Source organism: Urocitellus parryii, chromosome 7 (genome assembly GCF_045843805.1).
Source record: "Urocitellus parryii isolate mUroPar1 chromosome 7, mUroPar1.hap1, whole genome shotgun sequence".
NCBI classification, from domain to species: domain Eukaryota; kingdom Metazoa; phylum Chordata; class Mammalia; order Rodentia; family Sciuridae; genus Urocitellus; species Urocitellus parryii.
Genome location: NC_135537.1, coordinates 177727831 through 177753486, shown reverse-complemented (window position 1 = coordinate 177753486; position 25656 = coordinate 177727831). Strand labels below are relative to the sequence as shown.

At 54.3% G+C, this 25656-nt stretch overlaps 3 protein-coding genes across 9 annotated transcripts in view; 1 reads left to right on the top strand and 2 right to left on the bottom strand.

Annotated features, from left to right (window-relative positions):
- Slc38a12 (solute carrier family 38 member 12) overlaps positions 1-1424 on the bottom strand; it is a 50680-nt gene extending 49256 nt beyond the window's left edge. For 2 of the 3 annotated variants that reach the window (XM_026404877.2, XM_026404879.2), the window contains exons 1-2: positions 1330-1418; positions 586-700 (exon numbers count right to left, since the gene is read on the bottom strand). In XM_026404877.2, coding sequence (XP_026260662.1) covers positions 586-630 — 45 coding nt within the window. In that variant the 5' untranslated portion in view covers positions 631-700; positions 1330-1418. Of the gene's footprint in view, positions 1-585; positions 701-1329 lie in introns of all 3 variants that reach the window. The other variant, XM_026404878.2, reaches the window with a different exon arrangement.
- A 185-nt stretch (positions 1425-1609) lies between these two features.
- On the top strand, positions 1610-6649 carry Nat9 (N-acetyltransferase 9). 4 transcript variants are annotated; one of them, XM_026404831.2, is made up of 7 exons: positions 1610-1691; positions 2242-2327; positions 4245-4354; positions 4886-5029; positions 5528-5587; positions 5768-5862; positions 5956-6649. In XM_026404831.2, the coding sequence occupies exons 1-7, from the start codon at positions 1686-1688 to the stop codon at positions 6088-6090; spliced, it is 636 nt and encodes a 211-aa protein (XP_026260616.1). In that variant the 5' UTR covers positions 1610-1685; the 3' UTR covers positions 6091-6649. The 4 variants fall into 4 exon arrangements, with proteins under 4 accessions (XP_026260616.1, XP_026260619.1, XP_026260617.1 ...); XM_026404832.2 differs by having other exon boundaries at positions 1629-1716; XM_026404834.2 differs by lacking the exon at positions 5528-5587.
- Positions 6650-8760: 2111 nt separating this feature from the next.
- Positions 8761-25487, bottom strand: Nherf1 (NHERF family PDZ scaffold protein 1). Of its 2 annotated transcripts, XM_026404829.2 has the most exons (6): positions 24840-25487; positions 14055-14216; positions 13261-13414; positions 10909-10949; positions 9801-9890; positions 8761-9571 (listed from the first exon to the last, which is right to left on the bottom strand). In XM_026404829.2, exons 1-6 carry the CDS (start codon positions 25278-25280, stop codon positions 9383-9385), a joined length of 1077 nt encoding a protein of 358 aa, XP_026260614.1. In that variant the 5' UTR covers positions 25281-25487; the 3' UTR covers positions 8761-9382. The 2 variants fall into 2 exon arrangements, with proteins under 2 accessions (XP_026260614.1, XP_026260615.1); XM_026404830.1 differs by lacking the exon at positions 9801-9890.
- Between the last annotated feature and the right edge of the window lie 169 nt (positions 25488-25656).

Sequence of the window (25656 nt, the reverse complement as noted above, 5' to 3'; positions counted from 1 at the left end):
GGATAGTACATTAAAGAAGATAAACTGAGTGTATGTGGGGGCGGGAGTAGTGGTGGTGGTGGAATGAGGGAGCAACACAGTCTCAGGACAGAGAGAAATCAATCATTCAATTGTCCTAATTGCAGACTCGACCAGGCTACAAATGGAAGACTTTGCATCTGGCTGCCTCTTTCGCCATCCAAGACCATAAAAGTTGTGCAATTTAAAATTCATCTAAAGACCAAAGTGGTTTCAACCTGCTGAGATGAGTAACACCCAAAGTCAACAACTGTCAATCATGGTCCACCCGAAGCATAGCACGGAATACAAGTGGTGGTAGCCCTGAGATAAATATTACAGAGTTAGCAAGTTGATTTTGTTCAGCTTGACACTTTCTGAGAAGCATCTAAAAGGGAATGACCATGACTCATATTCTGAGACATGACAGCAGCAATGTGGCTCCTGCTACATCAAGTTCCCATTGTATTTTCACCAGGCTCTACTTAAACCAGGGCAATCAGGAGTACAGTTCACAGGAAGCAGTGGGCTTCTTTAGAGGCCAGGAGTACTGTGGTGAGCAAAACAGATTCTAAAGGTAAAACTCACGTAGGGAGAATAGAGCTCCCCGGTCTCTGTGATTTCACCGGCCATCTCCAAAAAACGTTAGGAAGGGTGGGCAGTAGAGTTTCCTTCAGCGCAGGGCAGCAGCTGTTGCAGCTCCCTAAGACAAAAGAGTACACTTCAGCTTTCTGATGGGCTGACACAGGGGTGGGGTAAAGTTTGCTACTGCTCCCTCCCCACCTCTTGTCCTTTTATTATTAACACTTATCTAAGACTTAAGTATCTGTCACAAGACTCATCCCGGAAGGAAGGGTTCCCCTGGTCAGAGAAAATCTAGGTAGTCGCTTCTCAGGGGACTACTTGCTGCTCAGGGGACTACTCTATGCATGGACATTGCTTGGACTTCACTGATTTACGGGGCCTTCGAAGCCACTGAGTCTCACCCACCAACAGAGTTCTTTACACCCTCAGAGGTGCCCACTTAATTCCCAAACTGTGTGAGCTCACTACCACCCAGGGAAGCCCACAGAACTGTTTGCTACCTTCGCCTATGGCTGGGAGCTGGAGCTTTCCCAGATGGTCCGTCCAACATAACTCCCTGTCCCCATGTCTCTCTTGCTGATCTCTCTCTCTTTTTTTTTAAGCGGGGCCGCCACTCCCCGTCCCCCCAACCAGCCATTCCTACCCTGCTTTAGGGTTCCCCATCCTCAAGTGCCCCTCTCTGAGCCTCTCCTTCGCCTTCCCTGCTGGAGGAGCCCCAAGTCTAACGCCCCCTCCATCCCATCACACCTTCTCCCCCGGTACGACACCTGCCGCACAGCTTGTTCGGGGCGGGCGCGGGAGCCGCCTCCGGCCCCGGTGCGGCTGCCAGCGCCAGCTGTCCCGCACCAGTGCCCACAACGCGCATGCGCCGGCGCTCGAACCCACCTTCCTGGCGCGCGCTTCGGGCGGGGCGCAGAGCGCTGATTGGGCGCCTCGCGGAGCCGTGGCCGGAATTGGCCCTGGCGGCTGCCGTCTGCGTGGCGGAAGTGAGAAGTGCGCTTCGCCACGCATGCGGGGTGACGGCTGCGGGCCGGGCGGGGAAGCGTGGCCAGTTGGGAGAGGCAGATTACCGGTGCTGCTGGGGACGCTTTCGTCGTCGGGGAATGGGTGTGAGCTTGGCAGTTCCGGTCCCAGGTGGCTGGAGAATCGAAGAGAGGAGCCTGTAGCGCCACACAAAGGGGAGGGGCCTGAAACTAAAGTGGGCTGGGAGGGCGGGCTGGGGGCGGGGAAGAGGGAGGGTTGGAGCCCCTTGGCTTGCACCCGAGGGAGGAGATGGGAGTTGGTTGAAGGAAAGGCTGGAATTTGATTCTGGGCTGGAGTCCCTGACTGGGGCAGGTAATGGGAGCATTGAGGATGAATCTGGATTTGGTCCTTGCGTTTGATGGATCGACGTTCTGGGAGGTAGACGGAAGGGACCGGCAGGAATGGCAGACCATGCTTGGCCCCTGAGATGCGAGCCAAAGGTTGTTTAATTCTTAACCAAATCAGTTCTCTTTCTTGCAAGAGGTTTGAGAGTAGGTGTTCTTTGACGTGTTTGGAAGGAAAGGACAGGAGGCCCTTTTGTCAGTTTAGCCCCACTCCAGTAGGAGAGATTTGGCTCACACCGTAAGTGGGAAAAAAACTCCGGGTTCTTAAGTGTTTGCTGTCCCCTACCTGCAGGCTGCTGCCATGAGGTTGAATCAGAACACCTTGTTGCTGGGGAAGAAGGTGGTCCTGGTACCCTACACTTCAGAACACGTGCCTAGGTAACCATGCACCTTACCTGGAGTGCAGTTTAGCCCCTAGGAGGGTTAAGTAAACAAAGTTTCCTTGACACAGCAAGGAGGCCTTCCTTAGCCCCAATCCCTCGAGCTGTAGCTCCTGGGAAGACATGTTGGTTGTGAGAAATAATTACATATAGGAAAAAAAGCTCAAGTGGAGGACAGTGATTACCTGAAAGAAGTTGCCCATTCTCCTGTTTTTCTCATGTGTGTAAGAAAGGAAAATTGTTGTTTCATCCATTTGTAAATGAGTGATATTCCATGGTGTCTGTGGATATGCTCAGTTCTTGGATACTTAACATATGCTTGTTCTAGAACACTCAGCTGATTGATTATTTCCATTTCTTGAAAAGCCAGTGTGGACTCTTATGGGGAGCATTTGGCAAATGTCTAGTAGATTGGGAAAGTGGTGGTATAGGGGGGTGTCCTCTACTTGGAGTTTTCCTTTTGGGGGGTCCCTGGTGCCTTGTTTTTATAAGGGTCCATCTGCCCTTTTTTTGCTGAGGTCAGTTTGCCATATACTTCCCCTTAGGAATTTGAGGAATGTTTGGTTTCAAACTGCTCCTCCGCAAAGATCCCTCAGCCAGGATGTGAAGGTGGACAGATAGAACTTTTCCCTCTTACTGTTCTCTTGTAAGACTGGACTGCCTTGGGGCTTGTGTCCATTGCCTTCATAACTCTTGGGTCTTGTGTGAGCCCTCTTTTAGCCCTGAGGGGCCCTGCTCCCTACCATCTACTTCTTTTTTTTTTTTTTTTTTTTTATTGGTCGTTCATAACATTACATAGTTCTTAATACATCATATTACACGGTTGATTCACGTGGATTATGAACTCCCGCTTTTACCCCGTATACAAATTGCTGTATCACATCAGTTTCCCTTCCATTGATTGACATATTGCCTTTCTAGTGTCTGATGTATTCTGCTGTCTGTCCTATTCTCTACTATCCCCCCTCCCCTCCCCTCCCCTCCCCTTTTCTCTCTCTACCCCTTCTACTGTAAATCATTTCTTCCATTTGTATTATCTTGTCTTGCCCCTCCTTTCCTCTTATATGACATTTTGTATAACCCTGAGGATCGCCTTCCATTTCCATGCAATTTCCCTTCTCACTCCCTTTCCCTCCCACCTCTCATCCCTATTTAATGTAAATCTTCTTCTCAAGCTCTTCGTCCCTTCCCTGTCCTTGTTTACTCCCCTTATATCAAAGGAGTCATTTGGTATTTGTTTTTTAAAGATTGACTAGCTTCACTTAGCATAATCTGCTCTAATGCCATCCATTTCCCTCCAAATTCTATGATTTTGTCATTTTTTAATGCAGAGTAATACTCCATAGTATATAAATGCCACATTTTTTTTATCCATTCATCTATTGAAGGGCATCTAGGCTGGTTCCACAGTCTTGCTATCGTGAATTGAGCTGCTATGAACATCGATGTAGCAGTGTCCCTGTAGCATGCTCTTGTTAGGGCTTTAGGGAATAGACCGAGAAGGGGAATAGCTGGGTCAAATGGTGGTTCCATTCCCAGCTTTCCAAGAAATCTCCATACTGCTTTCCAAATTGGCTGCACCAATTTGCAGTCCCACCAGCAATGAACAAGAGTGCCCTTTTCCCCGCATCCTCTCCAGCACTTATTGTTGTTTGACTTCCTAATGGCTGCCAGTCTTACTGGAGTGAGATGGTATCTTAGGGTAGTTTTGATTTGCATTTCTCTGACTGCTAGCGATGGTGAGCATTTTTTCATGTACTTATTGATTGATTGTATGTCCTCCTCTGAGAAGTGTCTGTTCAGGTCCTTGGCCCATTTATTGATTGGGTCCATCTACTTCTTTACCTTAAAAAATGTCAGACCCATGCCTCTGAATTAGCTCTGTGTGTCTAAGGCCATCCCCTTTTCCCTGCAGGTACCATGAGTGGATGAAATCAGAGGAACTGCAGCGTTTGACAGCCTCAGAGCCACTGACCCTGGAGCAGGAGTATGCTATGCAGTGCAGCTGGCGGGAAGATGCAGACAGTAAGGAAGGCCTGGGCCTCCTAGTGGGGGCAGCTGGCTCCAGAGGCAGTCTCCAGGTTCCCTCCCTTTCTCACCTCCAGACAGTTCTGCCGGGGCCACAAAAACTTGTGAAAAGACCAAAAAATGCATGAAGCCCTTATACCCTCACACCTCCTGGGGTTGGTCCCTGTGGCTGACCCTTCTGCCTTTCTTCCCACTCACTGTACTGGGTTTGGAAGGATTTAGAGAAAGTAAAACATTTTGGGCTTTACCTATAAATTTAGACCCTGCCCTCATGTCCCTCACAACAGCCTCATGTGGTCACTGCCCCTTGGGTCCCCTGCTTTTTTAGAGTACAGTCATTATTTGGAGAAGGCTGTCTTTTCATAATGATTGGACTTTGTAATGAGTTGAAGGGAGCTCTGGGCCCCTTTTCTCCTCCCAGGCTCAGAGGGGCTGGTGTTCTGTAGTTCTCTGGCTTGGGCATGAACACTGTCCTCATCTCTCTTCTCTGGGGAATAAAGGTGATAGCCCTGTTACCTTCCCCCTTAGAGTGTACCTTCATTGTGCTGGATGCAGAGAAGTGGCAGGCCCAGCCAGTCCCCACTGAAGAGAGCTGCATGGCAGGAGATGTGAACCTGTTTCTCACTGATGTAGAAGACCCCACCCTGGGGGAGATTGAAGTCATGATTGCAGGTTTGTTCCACCTGGCCCTCAGATCTACTAAACCAAGTCTGCTGAGCTGCTCAGGACACTCAGGGAGCTCAGTGGCGGTGAGCTAGCTTCTGGATAGGGTGGACTGGCCCCATCCAAGCCTGGGCTTTTCCTTCTGTTTGTCACTTTATTCCTTATGCTTCAGTGTGAACCTTTGGTTTTAAGCCCGTAGGGTGGGTGAGGGACCCTTCAAAATAATCCATCTTCTCTGGAGCGTCCTGCCATGCTATAGGAGGGGCCTCTCCTGTTTCTGGGACCTTCGTCCTCAGCTCCCCCTAGGGGTCCCTGACCGTCTTTCACCTTTATGATAGTGTAGGGGTCAGCTTTGGAGTCAGATTGCACTTCTTCCTGGTGCAATCTGGTGCAGAACAGTAGTGGTAACCCCACCTTCAGGGCGGTGAGAACTCAGTGAGCATGTATGTCAGGTGTGCACACTGTAGCCTGGCCTAGTGCCAGCTGCTGTGTCACTCTTTCTTGTAGAGCCCAGCTGCAGGGGTCAGGGTTTTGGCACTGAGGCTGCTCTTCTGATGATGTCTTACGGTAAGGAATTCTAAGCGGCTATGTGGGGACAGGTGGTCAGGCCCCAGCTGAGCTTTCTTCACACTTGAGGGTGGGGGGCAGGTGACAAGAGCCTCCACTGCAGATGGGGCCAGGAGGGCAAGGGGGTGCTAGCGAGGGGGCTTCACTGTGCCCTTGCCCTTCTCTCTGATACCTCTGGAGGAGTGACTAAGCTGGGTCTGACCAAGTTTGAGGCTAAAATCGGTCAAGGAAATGAACCCAGCATCCGGATGTTCCAGAAACTTCATTTCAAACAAGTAAGGACGTCAGTGGGCAGGTTTCAGTCTGGGGTAGTTGTGCTGGAACTTGTGGCTTAACTTCGAATGTCCTGCTCTCTCTGGCTCACACAGGTGGCTGTGAGCAGCATCTTTCAGGAGGTGACGTTCAGACTGACAATGAGTGAGACCGAGCGGCAGTGGCTTCTGGAGCAAACCAGCCACGTGGAAGAGAAGCCCTATAGAGGAGGGTCCACAGAGCCCCACTGACAGCCAGGCCTTTTGGGCAGCCACTGGGGCCGCCCACTCCAGAGGCCAGAGCTCTGCAAGGGAGACAAATGCACAGTGCCTTCCCTCCTGCTCCAAGCTGGAAATCACCTGTTGGGGCCCTTCAGACTCAGACCAGGCGTGCTGTGACCTCCTGGATTGGCAGTGGCCAAAGACTCATCTCCCCTCCTGGCCCTACTGACAATGACTCAGATTTCCCTGGAGTGGGTGGCAGGAATCCACTGGAAAGGTCAGGGTGGAGGTGGGAGCTGGAGGGGCCTGGAGAACCAACAGTCTTGGCCAGGCCCAACCCTTCAAGGCCCTGGCTGGGAGTAAAGCACTCGGTCTGGTTAGCTTCCCTTGTTTTCTCATTTGGCTTGCAGAAAAGATCTCCCAGGAGCCCAGTCTCAGTCCCTGTTGTATGTGGGAGGGATGGCTCTGTCCTTGGCTGTCAAAAGCAGCAGGCCAGTGTGACCATGAGGTTTGACCTGGAAGGGCCCCTTAACCTACTGTCCTTGTTTTTGGTTTTAGTGGCCCAGCCCCTCAACCTGTGTCCTTACCTTTTTTGGAGCTAAACAGCTCTAGCTGTATCATTTTGGGGCTAGATAACAACCATTAATAGAAGTTTGGAAGCTCTTGCTCAGCTGCTGGGCTGTGTGGATGGTCTCCATGGTAGGTCTGTCTGTCCTTCTTGCTCCTCACTTTCTGCCCAGAGGGCCACTGCACCTGGCTTGGCCATGAGGGGGCAGCAGAGGCACAGGTTTGGAATGGCCTCCTGGCAATAGCTGCTTAAAGAGAGCCATGCTAGGTCCCCACTTGGGGTGGGGGGAGTAACCCCTTGAGTCCTGTCCCCCCACAGCCTGTCATCATCTGGGTTGCCCATCAAGAAAGGCCAGGCATGTTTTATAACACAACCATTGGTTGGGCATCGTGGTGCACACCTGTAATCCCAGTGACCCAAGAGGCTAAGGCAGGAGGGTCACAATTTCAAAGCCAGCCTCAGCAACTTAGCAAGGCTCTAGGCAATTTAGTGAGACCCTGTCTCAAAAAATAAAAAGGGCTGGGGATGTAGCCCAATAATAAGTGCCCGAGTTAAATCCCTAGTACCAAACAAAACAACAAAAAAACCCCAACAACTCAAAACCATAGAAGGCCAAGTATAGGGCATTTTGAGGGGGGAAACACTTCTAGGTCTTTCAGCCACCTTCATCTCATACCAGACTACAGCTGAAAAACTCGTGAATCCAAAGTCAAAGATCTTGTAGAGCTTTGTACTCTGCCCCAGCCCCTAAGTGACATTTCCCTCTGAGCTACCAGTCCCTATCTCAGAGTCAGAGGTCTCCCAGGGCTTCTCCGCCTAGCAGGTGAGGTAGGGAGGGGCCTTCTGGGGCTATCCTTACCTGCTGCACCTATGTGTGTGGGGGTGTACTCCATCTGGGGCCAAAAGGACAGAGGCAAGGGTCCGGTGGGAGAGGCCAGGCCCAGCTGAGCAAAGCACAGGACAGTGGGTGCTGTGATGAGGGAGATGAGATGGCCAGATAGTGGCTGGCCCTCTTCTCAACCCCCAGGGCACCATAGTTCCCCTCCCTGGTTTGCCTCTTACTAACTTGTTGCCCTTAATCCAGGAACCTGGTTCTGAGTGGCCTCCCTGAAGGTTAAGAGAAGAAAGTCCCCAGGGCCAACTTTACCTGCTCTTTGAGCACCTGCTCTGGGACCTCCTGGCCCTGCAGCTTCAGCTCTCACAGGCCGCCCTGGGCAGACTTCTAGGATGTGGCCTCAGGTGGTGGAGGCAGCAGGGACCTGGGCCTCTTGCAGAGGAGCAGGGCATTTTGCTCTTGGAAAGTCCCTTAGATCCCACCCTGTTTCACAGCATGTCCTGGGGCTCATGGACCAGTTTGTTTTCCCCCAGTGCTGGACAGCTGCCCTCCAATCAGGTCAGGGGCCAGATAAGATAGAGTATCTGGCGCCAGCTCAGCCTGCTCCCAGGAATCCTGCACCCCACTGGCTATGGGCAGAGTCGAAGCTTTTGCTCATGGAGCCGCCTCCATCCTAGGCTTCACATTTTTTTTCCCCTCAGTGTCTAAGTTTCTTAGGGCCTAAGTTGCTGGCCTTGAACTTGCACTCACCTGCTTCAACCTCCTCAAGTCACTTGGATTTGAGGCCTGTCATGCCCCCCAGGCCCCATCTGGGCGGCACCCCTGGAACCAGTGGAGCCTCTGACTCTCAGCTCCCACTTCACACCCATCCTGATTGCATAGGGGCCACACAGGCAGGGCACACGCCTGGAGCTGAGCACAGGAGTAGGGTGGGTCTTGTTCCCCCCAGGGATCTTGGGCCCTCAGGTTAAAGCCACCAGTCCTTCCTCAAACAGTACCTTACCCTCTCAGCCAAGACAACCTGGGGACACTTATTTTTCTTTTCTCTCTCTCTCTCTCTCTCTCTATATATATATATATATAATTTTTTTTACATTTATTTTTATGTAGTGCTGAGGATCAAACCCAGGGCCTCGCATGTCCTAGGCGAGCACTCTACCACTGAGCCACAACCCCAGCCCAACACTTATTTTTCTATTTCCCACTTTCCACCCAGAAGGAGGACAAGGCTCCAAAGGAAGACGCAGAGGCTGGCGTAGTTTGGAGAAATCAGCTGAATTTTGGAAGGAGTCTCCTTACAGTGGTGGTGCCTGGCTCAGGGAAGGGCAGTGGGCAGCCAAGCCCTCCCCAGGCTGCCCAGGTGTGTTGTGTGTGTGGCAGGGGAGGGGGGGATGACAAAAATTTCAGGGTGAGGCTACTGCCATGTCCCAGATGCAACAACCAGGAAAATCATGAGAATCAAAGAACAAAAATCCCTCTAAACTCTGCGATACTGTACTCTTAAAAAAATCAAATGAACAAAAAATGCCCAAGCCGCATCTCCCAGGATGGGAGTCCTGTCCATGGTGAGCAGGGATTGCTGCAGTCAGCTTCCTGCTCGGCCTCAGACCCAGCCATTACATGGGGTCATGAAGGAGGATGGCCTCTGGCCTGGCTCCACAATCCTTGATGTCCCAGGCATGTGGCAAGGTAACAACTGGTAGGATTAAGCCCTCAGGAAGGGGGAGACAGAATCTGCTCTGTGATTGGAACGGACAACAGAAAGTCGCCTTCCCTAAGGTAAGAGAAGGACAAAGTTTCTAGGGAAATCGGATTCATCAAGGGAGACGCTGGTGCTGATTTAAACGTCGATTGGTGGGCAGTTGGGGAACGGGTGGGGGAGGAGGTCAGATAGGGGCTGGCAGCTGGTGGACAGGTGCTCAGAGGTTGCTGAAGAGTTCGTTTTTCTTGCTCCAGTCCATCTGCGGGGCCCGCTTGCTGCTGCGCTTCTGGTGGGCCCTCTCTTTGGCCATGGCCAAGGAGATGTTGAAGTCCAAGATGGGGTCAGAGGAGGAGGTAGACGAGGGCTCTGTGGAGTCCTGTTTCTTGGGGCTGTCTTGGGAATTTAGCTGTAGAGAGGAGCAGGGGAAGAAAGCAGGCAGTCAGTGCTGGTGAGGCTCCCTGGTCCTCAGCCTTAGTGAGGTGGCTCCCTTGAGGCCCTGCCCAGGGGAAGCCAGGTCACAAGAACAGAGTGCGCCTCAGCATGTGACCTCCAAGGCAGTCTGTGGTGCCAGGAGCCAGAGGGGCCTGGGAATCGGCTTCCATTAACCCAGTTGCTAACCCCTGCTCCAGCCCTACCTCCTCACTGGTAACGCTGGAGGTGGATCTCGCCAGGGCTGGCCTGGGGCTCTCTGAGGCTGTCTCAGGCAGGGTTTCCCGACTGTTGTCCTGTCATAGGAAGGAAGGTATGGGGGTTGTGGGGAATGGGGCAGGAAATGTCTGATCAGAGAAGCTGGGAATCTCAGTCTGAGAAGCACGGCCCAGGCCTTGGCCATCAGCCCAGACTCCAGCTTTACGTTTTTACATTCCTTAAAGGATCAGGGCAGCCCGGTTCCTCCATCACCTGGGTGGGTGGGATTACTGAATGGTTCTCTCCCTCCTCCTGCCCACCATGGCTTTGGACATCTATTTGCCTTTGGGCCAGTGACTCTGAGGGGTTTCTTGTAGCAGGGATTCGAGAGCCCTCTCTATGTGACATGGGGGATATATGTCCTGCTTCCTAGGCTTTCCATGGCCCTCCAAACCTTAACCCCAAAGCAGTGAAGCAGGGTCTTGAAGGAGCAGGACAGAGGGGTACTAACCCACAGACAGGGTAACAGAAGGCCCCAGGCAGGAGCCCCTGAGTAAGAAGCCTTGAAGCAGAATCTTCAGACTCCTCTCTGGGGCCTGCCTGAGTCGGCTGTCTCAGAGTGAAGGCTTTGGCTGGGGCGTCAGCTTGGCGTTCAGCCCCTTCCTGGGTCCCTCCATGGCTTCAGCTGGCACCCAGCCTGCCATTCCTTCCCCGGCCTCACCCGCTTCCCTCTGCCTGGGAGGAGGGGCTTTGTTCTTCCAACCCAGGCTGGAAGCAGCAGGGCTGGCAGCGTGTGGCCAGACACTGGAGCTCTGTTCTTGGGGGGAAGAATGGTCTCTTCTGTATGGTGGGGAATTGGAAGTGGGGGCCTGTCACCCAGGATGGCGGGCTGCTGAGGGGCCCAGCCAGAACGCTCCTGCGTGACAGTCTTGGCCCTCAGCAGGGGTGAGGGGTACACTGGCACTTTTATAGTGTGGAGTTCAGGAAGGAGCTGGAACTGGGCCCTGAGGCTTCAGCTTGAGCCAAAGGCTGTCCTCCCAACTGTGCCACTTTCTGACCCATCTCCTGCACCTCTGGGGTTGGGAGCCAGAGAGGTAGGTAGGGGACTGTGCTTACCTTCTGTATCTCCCCATTGGTGAAGGGCTCAGGCAAAGGACCTGGGTGTGGGGGAGAGTAAAGGTGAGTACAGAAGCTCTGGGTGAGTGGTAGAGGCCGGAGCTGTGTGCTGTAGCAGATCATCAGATCTTGTGTCAGTGGTTAAAAATTTTTTGACTGCAACCCACTGTAAGTACACTTAACATTTTAATGACCCAGTATACACAAAGACTGTGTATATGACAAAAGTGTCACAAAACAATACTTACCTTTATTGCAGTGCAATGGTCTTTAATACCTTGTGTGTGTGTATGTATGTATGTGTGTGGTACCAGGGATTGAACTCAGGGGCACTCGGCCACTGAGCCACATGCCCAGCCCTATTTTGTATTTTATTTAGAGACTGGGTCTCACTAAAATGCTTAGTACATCGCTTTTGCTGAGGCTGGCTTTGAACTTGTGATCCTCCTGCCTCAGCCTTTCAAGCTGCTGGGATTACAGGTGTGCGCCACTGTGCCTGGCTCTGGACTTTGATATTGTCTATTAAATTTTACTAAAATAAATGTGCTGGTCTCCAGGGCTGGGGTTGTGACTCAGTGTAAAGGCACTTGCCCAGCATGTGTGAAGCACTGGGTTCAATTCTCAGCACTGCATATAAATAAATGAATAAAATAAAGTCCATCAACTTCTAAAAATACATATTTTTAAAAATGCTAAAAAATGTTTTGTTTTTTTTTTTAATGTGCTGGTCTCTGCTCAACTGAACCCAGGAGCTGCTGATGAACTATCAACTGTTTGAAAAACACTGTCTCCGATGGGGTGAAGTTCTAGATGGATTGCCTAATTCTCACCTGGGGAGCCTGTTAAGAACAGATCCCGGGCAGCCCTGGCCCTTCCGTGCTTTCACATGCATCCCAGGTGGTGCTGATATGACAGCACACACCCCAGATTATGTTTAGCACCTGCCTCTGCTGGGGAAAAGAGGTCCAACTCCTACTTGCCACCTGGAAATGAAGGGACAGGAAGGCTCAAGGGCAGTGTCCTCCCCATCAGCCAATAGGAAACCTGGTGGTGACAGGAGGGATCAGAGGGAAAAAAGTTGGGCCTGGGATTGCCCCTGATGTGCCTTCAAGGCGGGTGCTGTCCCCTTCCAGGGACTCATCAGCCTGGGTGGGTTTCTTCTGAACTCCTAGTTGATAATGAGTCTCCTCCCCCATCCCTGGTCCAGGGCACAGCCAGGCACAGTCCTTCTTTTGATACCCCCAGCCTGCCCATGGCAGCAGGGCAGGGAAATTCTAGGACACTCACTCTCCCCTTCCCTCCAGGCATCTCCCTCCCAGGTCTCCTGGCCAGGGAGACAAACAAAAGAGAGGACTGTCCCAGGATGGAGGAGGTGAAGGTGGCAGGGGATGGCATCTGGGGAGCTGTGTCCCCGTATCAGGTCCCCAAGAGCAAGGATGGGTTTCTCTGGACCTCAGTCTCCTCCTAACTGAGAAATTACCAGAGTTGCCTGGTTTCTATAAGTTTGGGAGATTATCCCACATCCCATGCCCAGAGGCTGCCAGGGATAGAGCTAAAGGGGGACAGGGCTGCCCCAATGGGCCCCTCAGCCAGGCATCTGAGTCATGTGGATCCCACTCCTACAAATATAACCCTGACCCTCAGGGAAGCCCCACCCACTGCAATGTCCAAAGAGGCTCCACCCTCAGTGTGGCCCAGCGGGCACCCCCCTCCCTGAGCCATCTTCCCAGGGAGAAAGTCCAGAGCAGGGACAGGAGGCTGCTTAACCCCTCCCTGCCCTGGTACAGCAGCCCTGCACCCTTTGGCTTGGCTTGAGCAGGGGGAGGTGCCAGGCGCAGCAGGGTGAGGGTGGGGGAGGGAAAGGGCAGGGGCCCCAGAAAAGAAGGGGGACCCACTGCTCTCCAGAGCCAGCAAGCCTGTTTCCAAGACAACCTGACAGAGGGCGGGCAGAAGGGGGTGGGGAGGCACTGGGCTCCTGTCACTGGACTCTGATCTGCCCAGCAAAGGCTGGAGGCTGCCCCAGAGTTAACCCTTTCCTCGCCCTATCCTGAGAACTTGCTGGGGGCAGGGGACAAGGGCTCAGGTCATTCTTTGGTGTTGTGGCTGCAGCTGGGAAGCCAGAAGCTATGCCATTTCTCACCAGCTTCATTCAGGCCGGCTGACCTCTTCACAGGCCATCTTCGGAAGTCCACTGCCCATCCTGTGTCCTTTCCCTACCCAGGGCCCCACTCTCTGCCAACCCACGCTGCTGGGCCTCCCCTGAAGGGGGAGGATGAGGCATCAAAGCCCACTCCTCGCCCCTGGCCACATCCTGGACTTGGGGGCACACCTTGGGCTGCACACTCCACTCACCATTCAGATGCTCCTTAGATGGGATCACTTTGCACTTTTTGAAGAACTCATCAGTTTCCTTGTCTACCACGAGCAGCTTGGTCTCGTCCCCTCCAGCCTTGATGGCAGCCACCACGTCCCCATGTTGTTTGCCCTCCATGCAGACCCCATTCACCTGCAAAGCGGGGTGTGTGGGGGTGGTGTCAGCACAGGTCTCACTTCTAGGGCAGGCGGGGAGAAGGTCCCACCTGCGGATACTGTGCCCACCGGGTCTGTGGAATCCTGAGCTAGGCCAGCGGTTCTAGGGCTGGACAGTCAGCTTGGAGGCAGGACACATGGGAAGAGCCAAAGAAAATACGCAGACAAGACTAAACAAACACAGCTGGGAGGCAGGACCCAGGCTTGGAGGCCTGCGCAGGCTGTCCCCTGACTCCCCCCACCCCCAGCCTTGGTTTTCTCACGTGTAAAATGAGAAGTCTTGGGAGAGCTGATCTCTGGCTCTAAGGTTCTCAGACTGTGATTCTGGGACGAGCCCAAGCGTTCAGTTCACGTTTCCTTTCTCATGAACACAGCACAAGAGCACGACATGAGTCTCAAAGCCTCACTCAGGAAAGGGGCTCATCCCCCAGGCCTGTGCCTGGCACCAGGGCAGCAGGGAAGCTGTGGCGGTGGCCCCTATGCAGGGCCCACTCCCCCAGCACCTGAGGGCTGGCCGTGCCCCACAGGCTAACAAGCAGTGGATGAGGGGGGCGGCCTGAGGGCCAGAGATCAGGAGGAAGAGCCTGGAGGTGTGGGGAAGAGAGCGAGGGCATCACCTCCACAATGCGGTCCTGGGCCCGGAGCCCGGAGGCCTCGGCCGGGGAGTCTGGGTCCACTGCCCGGATGAACTGGCCTGGCTTGGACTTGTCACTGTGCAGGTTGAAACCGTAGCCGTTGGCACCCTTCTTCATGGTGCAGAGTCGAGGCCGAAGCTCATGCTGTGGGAGAAATGGAAGGTCCATGGCCATTTCACAATGTGCCCTCTGCTTGACCTTCTCCCCACAAAGGCCAGCAAGCAACACATAGCCCCCATCCTGCACAACATGGCAAGGGACTCTGGGTGCCCAGAAGATCTGTGTGGACATGCAGCATTGCAGCAAACTGCCCAGGTGGCCCTGAGGGGGACATGGCCCAGGTCTTATCCCTCCTAATGGTCCATTTGGCCCTCCTGGAGGGAGAGGGGAATGAGGCACTCCTGTCGTGTAGCTGGGTCCCTAGGCACATGAGTGGGACCCCAGTCCTTTTACCTGTTCTCTCGCTAGGGAGCAGGGGCAGGTGTGAGTGACAGTGGCCAGCACGCTCCCTCTAGGGCCCTTCTCACTCCTCAGGCGCCCTTCCTCCCCTGCCAAGCCACACTGCCCAGCCAAAAGGGAACAGGGAAGAGCCAGGGAACTAGGAACCTGATGGGTGGGACAGTGAGGGGCCCTGGACTGGACAGGACCGTCCACAGGGCTCTAGGTCCAGCAGAGGATGAAGATGGCACTAGAACCCAGAGACCCTGTCATTGATCCCAAGGAGCCTGAATGGGGGGTGCTGGGAAGAGCAGGGCAGGGACCAAGGAAGCCCAGTGTGGCTGTGCCTGGGAAGCTGAGCCTCTAATAGGGTCCATGCAGATTTCTTGGGAGCACAGCTGAAAACGGATTTCAACATCCTCTGCCCAACTTAAGGCAGCTCAGCTTTGAAGCCACAACCCGAAGACACACAGCATGACAGACAGCTGGACAGAATATGGGTGGGAGTGGGCCAAAGCCTGAACCCAAGTGCTACCCCACCCCCAGGCCTGTCCCCCTGCACATGACCTGGGGCCAGTCATTTATTTCTCCAAGCCTCAAGGTCCTCATTTCTAGTCCTTTCTTACTGTCCCTGCCTCCAAGTTGCTGGGAGGCCCTGGGAGATAAGGACATGTGTGGGCATGCTCGCAAGCGCAAGCGTGTAAGCACCCTGGACTCCACACCGTCCCCACCATTCAACAGTCAAGGGAAGCAAGGAGTCAGGAGTCAGCCACAGGGGGAGGGCGGTGCCAGGCTGCTCAGAATCCTAGATCCCCAGCTGGGAGTGCAGAAGGGGGAGGCCAGAGAGGGGTGGGGAGAGTGAAGGGGAGGGCCGGAGGTCTCATGCCCCAACTTGCCATCCACCATCTGGGGAGCTGTGCCCCCCTTCACCCTCTGGGGGCAGGGGTGGGGGCTGGAGAGTGACTTTGCCTTCCTTTAAATGCCTGGGCAGGTCTTCAGGGTGTTGGTGCAGGTGTGGCGAGGCCAGGGGGGAAGGAGGATGAGGGCTGGGACCTGCCCTAGTGGCCTTGCCCAAATCTGGACTAGGGGCTCCTCATTTCCAACCATAGGACAATAAGAGAGCACCCAAAAGGCACCCCTCCCCAAGGGCTGCTGGGGAGCCCTGAGCCCCAGTTTTCCTTGACCACACTGTTACTCACAGGTATTGCCTGGCCCCTCCCACAGACCCCAGCACCCCCTCCTCTGTTCCGGCTCTTCTCCCCTCCAGCTAATCCTGTCACAAAGCTGCCAGCGGGCCCTCCCCCAGGTGGCCCAGGTGAGCAGGAACAGGTCTGACCAGTTGCCCCCCCCCAGGAGAGGCTCAGCTTTCTGCCTTAGCCACCCTGAGCTGTAGGATCCCTGTCCTTTACCCTGAGAAAGTGGGAGGGTGAACGTCTGGGATGGGCAGGGGGCAGCTCCAATGTTAGTTGCTTCCCACCTCCCTCCACGGTCCCCTCAGGCCAAAGAATCTTCCCATAGCCACCTGGCTGGGGCTTGACAGCTGCTTATGAGATAGGTAAAGTGAGGCTCAGAGAAGTTGAGCCCCTGCCTGACACCAACCAGAACTCCAAGCTGCTCTCCTTCCACCACCGTGGGCTGGGCCTGAAGAATCCAAGTGACCCGGTGACCAAGGTGGAGCAGAGACCCCAGCAGGAGTCACGGTGTGCTGGCCCTGGCCCTGGCTGCAGTCCCTTGCCAGGAGGCAGCCTGGGAGCCAACCACAGCCTTCCTTCCGGTGCTCAGTGCCTCTTGCAGCCAGAGCTGTGGCCCAGGTGGAAGGATAAAGCTTGGCTGGGCGACAGGACAGTGGACATGCCTGGGCTGGGGGAGCGGGCGGCTCGTACTCCCCGGCAGGGCTGGGCTAGCTGCCCTGCTGATGCCCATCACCCTTCTGGTCCAGGTCTCTGTGCTGTGAGTTTCCTTTACTTCATGCCTCAGCAAGTGTCACCCCAGAACTCCTTGCCGGGTGAGATGCCCCTTTGACCAACATGCAGATAAGAGGGACATAGCGGGCACCCACTGTGACCTGCCCCACTGCCCTCTGGGTGACTCTACAGTGGCTTCAGGGCAGGAGGCTGGAAGCCCTAGGAACTCCCTCCCCTGCAGCATTCACATGCCTACAGAGCCCCAGCTAGCCTGTCCTGGCCAAGGCCCTGGAGACTCCCACCATGAACAGGAGGGCAATGGGGGCTTCCTGCAGGACCAGGGAGATCAGCTTCCAAGGGAAGCCGCCCAGGTGTTCCCAGGAGGGGTCAACACAGCTGCTGAGTCAGCCCATCAGGTGGCCCTCTCCAGCCTGGGTGGAACCAGGAGTTCCCTGGTGGCAGCCTCCAGGGTCTGGGAGGCCTGGCCTGTCTGGGCTAGCTCCAGAGCAGGGAGTCAAGGGACACTTCAGAGGAACATGGCCCCAGAGTCTGTGCAGAGCCTCCCAATAAGTTCTGAAAGGTTGGAAGTAAAAATCAGGATCTGCTCAGAGATGAGATTCATGGAGACCCAGAAGCAAGAATAGTATGCAGCAATGGTGGCCCAGGGTGGCATGGAGGGGCTGGGGTGGCTCAGAGGGGCTAGGGTGGCTCAGGCTGGGTGGGCCCACGATGCTCAATTTTAGACAATGCTGGAGGGCTCTACAGAAAAGACCACGTCAGGAGGGCAGCCGCCAGACCCTCTGCTGGGCTTTCTCCTACCCTCAGGCTCTCAAACTCTCCCACCATCCCTCTCCTCAGGCAGTTGGCCTAGCCCCACCCCAAGTGGCCGCCCCATCACCTCCGCCCCTGCAGCTCTGGGTGCGGACAGTGGGCAAGGAATTCAATAGGCTCCACCAGCAGCCACCTGGAAGGCTGGGGAAAGTGGATACCCTAATCCTGGTGACTGACGTCTCTGGGGAGCTGGCGGCTGGGGGCCAACACCCCACTGGGCCCAGCTCCTCCCTGGCTGATGCCATGGTGACGACAGGCTGCTTCCACCACTTCCTGAAGGTCAGGCAGAGGTAGGTCCCAGAGGGATGGGCTAGGGGAGCAGGAAGACCACCAAGGTGGTTAAGGTACAACAGAGATGACCCCCACCTCTGCAGACTGCCCTTCCCCCAGCCAGCCCAGGGCTCCTGTCATGTAAATAGACTGGTACTGGCCTGCCCCATACAGAGAAAGCAGCCAACAAAAGACAAGGGGCAGGGGGCAGGGCAGGAGGAGCTGGGGGCATGTGGGAGGAAGCTCCATTAGTTCCGTATACTCTGGGGACACAGGCTTGGGCCGGGTGCTGGCTCTTCAAGGGAGAGCTGCCCCGTGACAGGTGGCATGGGATACTGCTCTGTGGGCAGGCTGGGAAGTGACCAGGGACTTGGAACACTGTGCCAATGTCCAGATCTGTCGGCTGAAGGCATCTTTTCCTCAACCCAAGTGAGGCCCAGTGGCCTTGGTCACTACTAGTCCTGAGCCCCAGGGCCCTGACGTCACCACTTGTTCCCTACAGGACCCCTCCCCCTGCATCTGTACAGGTCAAGGAATATCAGATATCTCTGCAAAATAAATAAATAAATAAATAAATAAATAAATAAATAAATAGATCCCATGCTTCCTGCTTTCCAGTGAGAAAGCTTTTCTGGGGGCCCAGGTGAAAGACATGAGCTAGGCTTGGGGCTGCTTCTCCAATCCCCCTGGGTCAGGGACCCTGAGCCAGATTCTCCCTCTGGCTGGTCGTGTCTTCTCCCAGTTGCTGCCAAAGAGACCTACAGTGCAGTGGAGTTTGGCCCAGGTCTCTGGGCTGGGCAAGCCTGGGATGGAGCAGGCTGGCACCTGGGCTGCTGCCTGGCTGGACACCATCCAGGGTGGCCGTCCCAGGCCTTCCACCCGCCTTGTAGGCGCTCCACTATCCCTCAGCCTTCTCCCAGAATATGCCCTGGTTTAACTTCTATCTCCCAAAAGGCTAAATGAGAACCATCAGGAGCTTGTAAAATTGGGGCTCAACAATGAAATAACAAAGGGCAGCTGCCAGTTAGTTAGCCCACACTTGCTATGTGCCAGACACTGTGCCGGGGGCGCCTTCTCATTAAAACCCAATTATAGGGCTGAGGAGGTAACCCAGTGGGAGAGAACTCACCTAGCATGAAGGAGCCCCTGGGTTCAATCCTCACCACCACAAAAATAAACAAATAAAATAAAACCCGATTATAACCCTGCAAGGGAAGTGTTATTGCCTGCATTTCACAGATGAGAAGACCCAGGTTAAGACAGAGAGTTGCTCACACACACACAGGTGAGAGGAGGAGACTTGAACAGGGACCTAGAACAGCACTACGCAGGAGAAGGAAGCCAATCTGTGTGCAACTTCAAAATTTCTAGTAGCCACTTTAAAAAGTAAAACAGAGAGGGGTCTCGGGGGGGTAAGAGTCTGCTTAGCACCTACCTGCGTGGCCCTGAGTTTGACCCCCGGCATCACACATACCAAAAAAAAAAAAAAAAAAGTAAAAAAGAAACAAGATAAATTAAGTTTCACATCACACAATGTATCCAGAATATTACCATTTCAACATGTAGTCACCTGTTTTTAAAACTAAGAAATTTTATTTCATTTATTAAGGTCTCTAACCTAAAGATCTGACTGAAATCCGAAATGCTCCAAAATCTGAAACTTGTTGAGTGCAGACATGATACAACCAATGGAAAATTCCATGGTATTAAACTTTGTTTCCAGTACAAAATTATCCAAATAACATATAAAACCAGCTGCAGGCCGCACATGAAACACAAATGAATTTTGTATTTGGACTTGGATCTCATCTCTAAGATCTCTCTCTCTCTCTCTCTTTTGCCAGCAGGGATTGAACCCAGGGGCACTTTACCACCGAGCTATGTATTCCATATATATGCAAATATTCCAAAAAAAAATTTGAAATCTAAAAAACTTCCATTCCCAAGCATTTTGGATAAGAGAGATTTGACCTGCACCACTTCTTCAGAGTGGAGAATTCATTTCATACACACACAACATTTCCACCTGGGCTAGCACACTCCAAGAGCTTCACTTGGCCAGTGGCTACGGCGAAGGACAGCACCGATCTAGGGGTCTTTTAGCCACTATGCTGAGAGCCCCAAACTCGCTCTTCTAAACCCGTGGGCTCAAGGGCCCCAGATCTTCAGAAGCACAGGGAGAGGCCATGCCTTTGCCTCTGGCCTCATTCACAGCAGAGGGACCTGAGCCTGACAAACATTCTCTGCGTGTCTACCTCCAGGTGACCTGATCTCAGGGAATCTGCAGCACTTGTCCTTTTTCAGGAAACAGGAACCTAAACTTGCCTAGGCGTCTGGGGACGACGTGGCAGGTTATCCCGTGCTGAGGGGAGGGCTCAGTCAATAGTCAAGGCCAGCCTGGGGGCGGGGAGTGCTCCTTGCGCTTCAGGTGGCTCCAGGTGGCTCGAGAGCCAGCAAGGAGAGGCTGGGGGCCAGGTATGGAGAGGCTTGGTCACTAAGCTCTGCGTTCACCAGCTGGGGGTCCTGGAGCTGGCCACCTAACTGCCCAAACTGACCAGCCTCAGTCTCCACAGGCAGAGAATAGGGCTAATACCTGCCTTGGGGGGCAGTCACATGCATGAACTGAGCAGGCATCCTGCAAATCTGAATCCCCCCCAGGGTCACTCTAGCTTAAAAGGGCAGAGCAAAGGCACAGCTGCTCATGGGGCCCAGAGCTCCGGTTTCTCCCATGCAGAGCCCGCAGCCCCGACAGACCTTGGCAGACTGCCTTGTTCCTCTAATTCCTCCCTACCACCCGCTCCCCGCTTTCCCAGGGACCCCAGGGATGGGAAATCTGGGGAGGGCCCCCTATCTAACCGAGTTTCCCTGAGATGGAAGCTCCTTTCTAGAGACCTCCAAGAGAATAATTTCCAGAATGACTGATACAACTTAACGGGAGCCTGGAGTGGCAACCAGGGGCTCTGCTGTGGCACCAGGAGAGAAAACAATCACAAAGCCGTGACTTAAGAGCAGGCAGCCACAGGCAAACCAGTGCACAGCTTGTTTCAAGTGCAAGCATCAAGCAGCTCAAACCTGGTCGCCCTGGGAGAGAGGCTGACAGCCGGACAGCTAGCTGTGTCCCCCACCCACCCACCTTGCTACCTAAGGCATTGGACTGTCTGCCTCTGGGATCGGCACCAGGATCAGGGTCCATCGAGGTTGAGGGGAACCCACCTCAAGCGGGGCACTTCCACATTCACACCTGTCATCTCATCCAATCTTCCCAGCAACCCTGGGTGGGGGATGGGTGCTGATGCAAGCTGAGGCTCGCAGGGAACAGCAAACTCCTTGGGTTCCGGAGCCTGCAAGCAGCAGAGCTAGATTTCTGGATTCCTGCTCCTAAAATGGAAGCTGCTAGCAGGCAAGAAGAGTAAGTGGGTATATTCTATCTGGAATTCCAATCTCTGAGTGTGCTGGAGGCACAAATAAGCCCGGTGTGCTGCACTGAGACAAAGATCCCACACAGCTGCTCGGTATTCAGTCATTAATCCAAATTATTTATTGAGCACCTGCCTCCTATGGGCTTGGCACAGTGCTAGGGATAGCAAGGCACATAAAGCTGCACTTGTTGCCCTGGGGCTTGCCATGAAATGGAGGAGAAGGTCACAGAGAGACACTGAAATGGTGTGTGGTAAGAGTGATCAAAGATACAAGACAAAGAGGAGGAGGAACCCAGGGGCCAGCTCTGCCTCTCTGCCTTTGGGATCAAGGAAAGTCTCCATGGGAGGTGAGAGGTCTTAAAGAGTGTCCCTAGTGCAGAAGGGGACAGGATCATTTCCAGTCCAAGGAATACTGAGAGGGTAGGGCATGCTCAAGGAGAATTTGAACCCTTGGTGTGGCTTCCAGGATGATGGGGGCAGTAGGGAGAGTGGGCTGCCAGACTGTGGAGGTCCCTGGGACAGCAGGTAGCTATTAAACAACAGTGACTATTGATTGAGCCCTTCTGAGGGCTGGGCTTGGCCACCACTGCACCTGCCCAACTAGTGAGACAGATTCAGTGCCGGCTATCCCATGGGTGGGGTGTAATAATTATAGTTAACTATTTATGAATTCAAATGCCAACAACCAATGTTTATTGAGCACTTACTTAGTCCCAGGTATTGGGTGACTTAAGGTATGTAGTTGCATAATTTTGCAGATATTATGTCAAATTTTTTCTTTGCTAAAAAGTGGGGGGCAACCATTATGTGAAGCCCTATTTTTGTTTTGGTTGGTTTTGGGGGTTGAACCCAGGGGTGCTCTACTACTGAGCTATATCCCCAGTTCTTTTTATATTTTGAGACAGGTCTCACTAAGCCACTGAGAGTCTCACTAAATTGCTGAGGCTGACCTAGAACTCGCAATTGTCCCTGTCTCAACCTCCTCTTGCTGGGATTAGCTGGGATTATAGGCATGTGCCACCATGCTTAGCTATGTGAAGCTTTAAAAAAAAATTATTTAAAAATAATTTGTTACTAAACTATATTTGGTGCAAGATTAGGATGCATGGAATCCTCCTGAACACGTGTTAATGTGGTGGTGACAATTATGCAGTAGATTACGGTAATACAATTTTATGTAATCCCAACAACCTCATGAGGTCACTGCCCTCACCCCCAATTTACACAAGAGGAAATGGAGGCTTAGGGAGGTGAAGCAACTTGGCTCAGGCAGCCCCAGTAATGCTGAGCTGGCTCAGGCCTGCCTTGTCACTTTGGGTCCTAGTTCAGGAGTTTAGGCCTCGTGCTGTGACTGGGGTTAATGGGGGGAGAAGGGCTTTATATGGGGAAGCCCCAGAACAGGGTTGCTGCTCCTCTGTTCCCATGAGTGAAGGTGGGTGAGGCCATCAAGAAATCAGGAGGCTCATGCCTATAATCTCATTGGCTTGGGAGGCTGAGGCAGGAGGATCATAAGTTCAAAGTCAACTTCAGCAATGTAGTGAGGCTCTAAGCAACTTAGGGAGACCCTGTCTCAAAATAAAAAGAAAATTAAAAAGGGCTGGGGCTGTGGCTCAGTGGTTAAGATACCCTGGGTTCAATCCCTGGTACCAAAAAACAAAAAGTCAGGAAGCCTACCTGTACCTAGACTGGGCTAGAATGCCCAGTGCGGACGACAGGGCTCCAGGCACCCCTTACCCTCTGCCCTGTGTGGCTCTCGACCTGGTGGGCTGGTCCTCCCAGCCCTGCGCCAGCAGCCACATGTAGCACCTTGTCACTTACAAGAACTAACAGAACAGTTCCCACACTGCAACACATTCTTAGATGCTTTATGTGGGAAAAGGATGTCTTTAAGGATTAAAAAAAAAAACAAAAACCCACAACCTTCACTGATAGTTTCTGGAGTAGCAGGGTGGGCCGCCTTCTGGTATATGGGGATTTTATTCTGGATGGGCTTCACAGTGCTGACTGGGTATGAATAAAGCTGAGGAATTTGGCTGCACAGAGCTGGGAATCGAGGATCCGGGCATAAATGTGCCAAACTCAGAATCTAGTGGGGATTAGAACTTCCCATTATTTCTAAAATTCCCTACAATAGTACTCCTGTTTTATAGATGGGAAAAAAATCAAATCTCCGAGAATGGCTGACTTGCCTGGCCATGGTGTCCCATCTTCCACCTAAGGAACACACACAAATGTAGGTGTCACACCATGATCTGGGGGAACCTGATTCTGTGCTCACCCAGGGCAGCCCAGAGATCAGGAGGCCCATGGTGTGATGGAGAGTACATGCTGTGCTGACCCTTCAGATCTGCCTCCCCCCATCCCCCTCCCCCCCACCCTGTGGGACCCAGAAGCAGAACCAAAAGGGCAAAGGGTGGAGCTGGACACAGTGCGACAGGATGGTGGGGGGTGTTATTGGTGCGGGTGCCAAAGTCCAAAGGAAAGAAAAGGGAACCAGGAACAATCGATGGACTCCGCACAAAGTTCACCTGAGTTTCTGCCTGGACAGAGAGGTCATCTGTTCCAACTCCCTGGTGTCAACTCCCTGTCACGGGTGCTTCAAATTCTCCTCTACCCCTTGCCAATGCCAGCTTGGCAGTGGCAGGAAGTGGGAGCCCAGTGGCCTGGCATTCCCAGTACCCAGCTCTGGCTGGACAGGGCTCCTGGTGACCTCACTTCCACCAAACCAGTTGGTCCTCTCAGGCTCCACCTTCTACCTTAGTGCTGAACTGTGCCCTTTCTCTGTCAATGAGGATCCTCCTGGCTCCAGAGACACCCCTGCCCCGCTGCAGGTAGAGAGCTGGTGGACCTAAAGAGGCCCTGCTCCCACATTTGGCACCCTGGCACCACCCCCTTGCTCTCCTGGGATAAAAGCTCAGCACAACAGCTCCAGTTTTGCCAGTGGCCCCTCCTGCAGCTGATCCAAACTGGGATCCTTTGGGGAAAGCCTAAACATAGGCAAAAGCGGCCAGCCTGCCAGCAGTCCCAGAACCGGATTTAGCAGTGACAATTGGGGGAGACCACTGCTCACGGTGAGCTCCCAGCACCAGGGCTGGGCCTGGCAGAGCGCCTGCTCCCTCCCCCAGCCATCTTTCCCCTCCCCCTCCAAGGTCCTCCCTCCTGCTCCCTGAAGAGCTAGCGCTTACTCCTCACATTCCTAAGAATCATAAATCCTCCTGGGTGGCAGAGCCACCCCTCTCAAGACGCCTTGGCGCCTCCTCCCTATCCCCACCCCCATACATTGCCCCTAAGCGGTTGGGGCTTTCTCTTTCTTAGAAGTCACTCTGGACTTTGGGAAGACTAAGTCCAGCCGGCGAAGTTATAATAAACACAGCAGGGGGCTGAATGGGCGCGCGCAGGTGTGGGAGAGCCTGGGGGGGGGCCCTTCCTACACCGGGGGCTCAGCACTGAAAGGGGATTGTTATTCCTCCAGCTTTTTGAGTGGGACGTACTCGCCATCACCCTACCTTCAGTTACCACCCACAGGGGCCGTAGAGAAAGTTGGCACCTCTGGGGCAGAGGGGCCTTCCTCCCGTCCCAGCTGCGGGCTGGGGTGGCCCAAGGGAGGGCCCCAGGAAGGAGCAGGTTTGGGTTCCGAGGGGCAGGAGCCTTGGAAAAAGGGACTGAGCTCCGTTGCGCCGCCCTTCTAAATGGGCAGGGGGTAAAGAAAGGTGCAGGCGGCAAAAGCGCTCAGTCTTCCAGGCCAGTCTGGGCAGGGGGATGGAGTCGCCAGAGCAGCCCCACGCCTGCCCAGGACCTGAGAGGGCGCCGGGTCGGCGGGCGGAAGCAGTTTCCCTCTCGCCGCTAGAGCTTTGGGAGGGCTGGACGTCCGGGGTGCGTAGATCTCTTCCCCCGCCTGGACTTACCCGCTCCGGCTGGCTCTTCTCGGCCTCACGCGATTCATTTTCGGCGCCAGTTCCCTGCCCCTCGGTGGCGGCCGGCGATTCGGCCTGTCCTGGCCCTTCCTGGGCGCGCAGCAGCTCCTCCCCGATCTGGACGCCGAGCTTTTTCAGCTGCTCGTCAGCCTCGGGGTCCACCACCAGCAGGCGCACCGCGTTGAGCGCGGCGCGGATCCGGCTCACCACCTGCTGGTGGGTTTCCTTCTCGACATTCTCGCCGTTCACCTCCACCAGCCGGTCCCCAGCCAACAGCCCCGCTTTCTCAGCGGGCGAGCCGGGCTCCACCAGCCGGATAAACTGGCCCACCTTGCCCTTCTCCCCGTGCAGGTGGAAGCCGTAGCCGTTCGGACCCTTCTCCAGGCAGCAGAGCCGGGGCAGGGGCGCCCCGGCTGCCGCGTCCGCGCTCATCTCGCTCGGCGACTGCTCAGCAGCGAGAAGTGGGGTCCCGTCGGGGGCGGGAGACGCGACCGCCCAGCCTTTCTCTGCGCCCTAAGAACTGGGAGGCGAGAGGGAGAGCAGCAGGGAATCCCTGCTCAGCCGGACGGGCGGAGAGCGCAGGTGTCCCAGGGACAGAGACCGCGAACTACGAGGAACCCACGGAGGAAGACGGACCAATCCCCGCCCGCGCGGCGTCTGAGCGTTCCAGAACCCGTCCAGCCCCTTGTCCTGGGGGCGGGGTCGCGCCGAGGGTGTGGGTTCCAGTAGACCAATCAGGAGCCACGATCAGGGGCGCTCGGGCCGGGTGAACGACGCCGGCCAATGGGAAGGAGCATGGGCGGGGTCT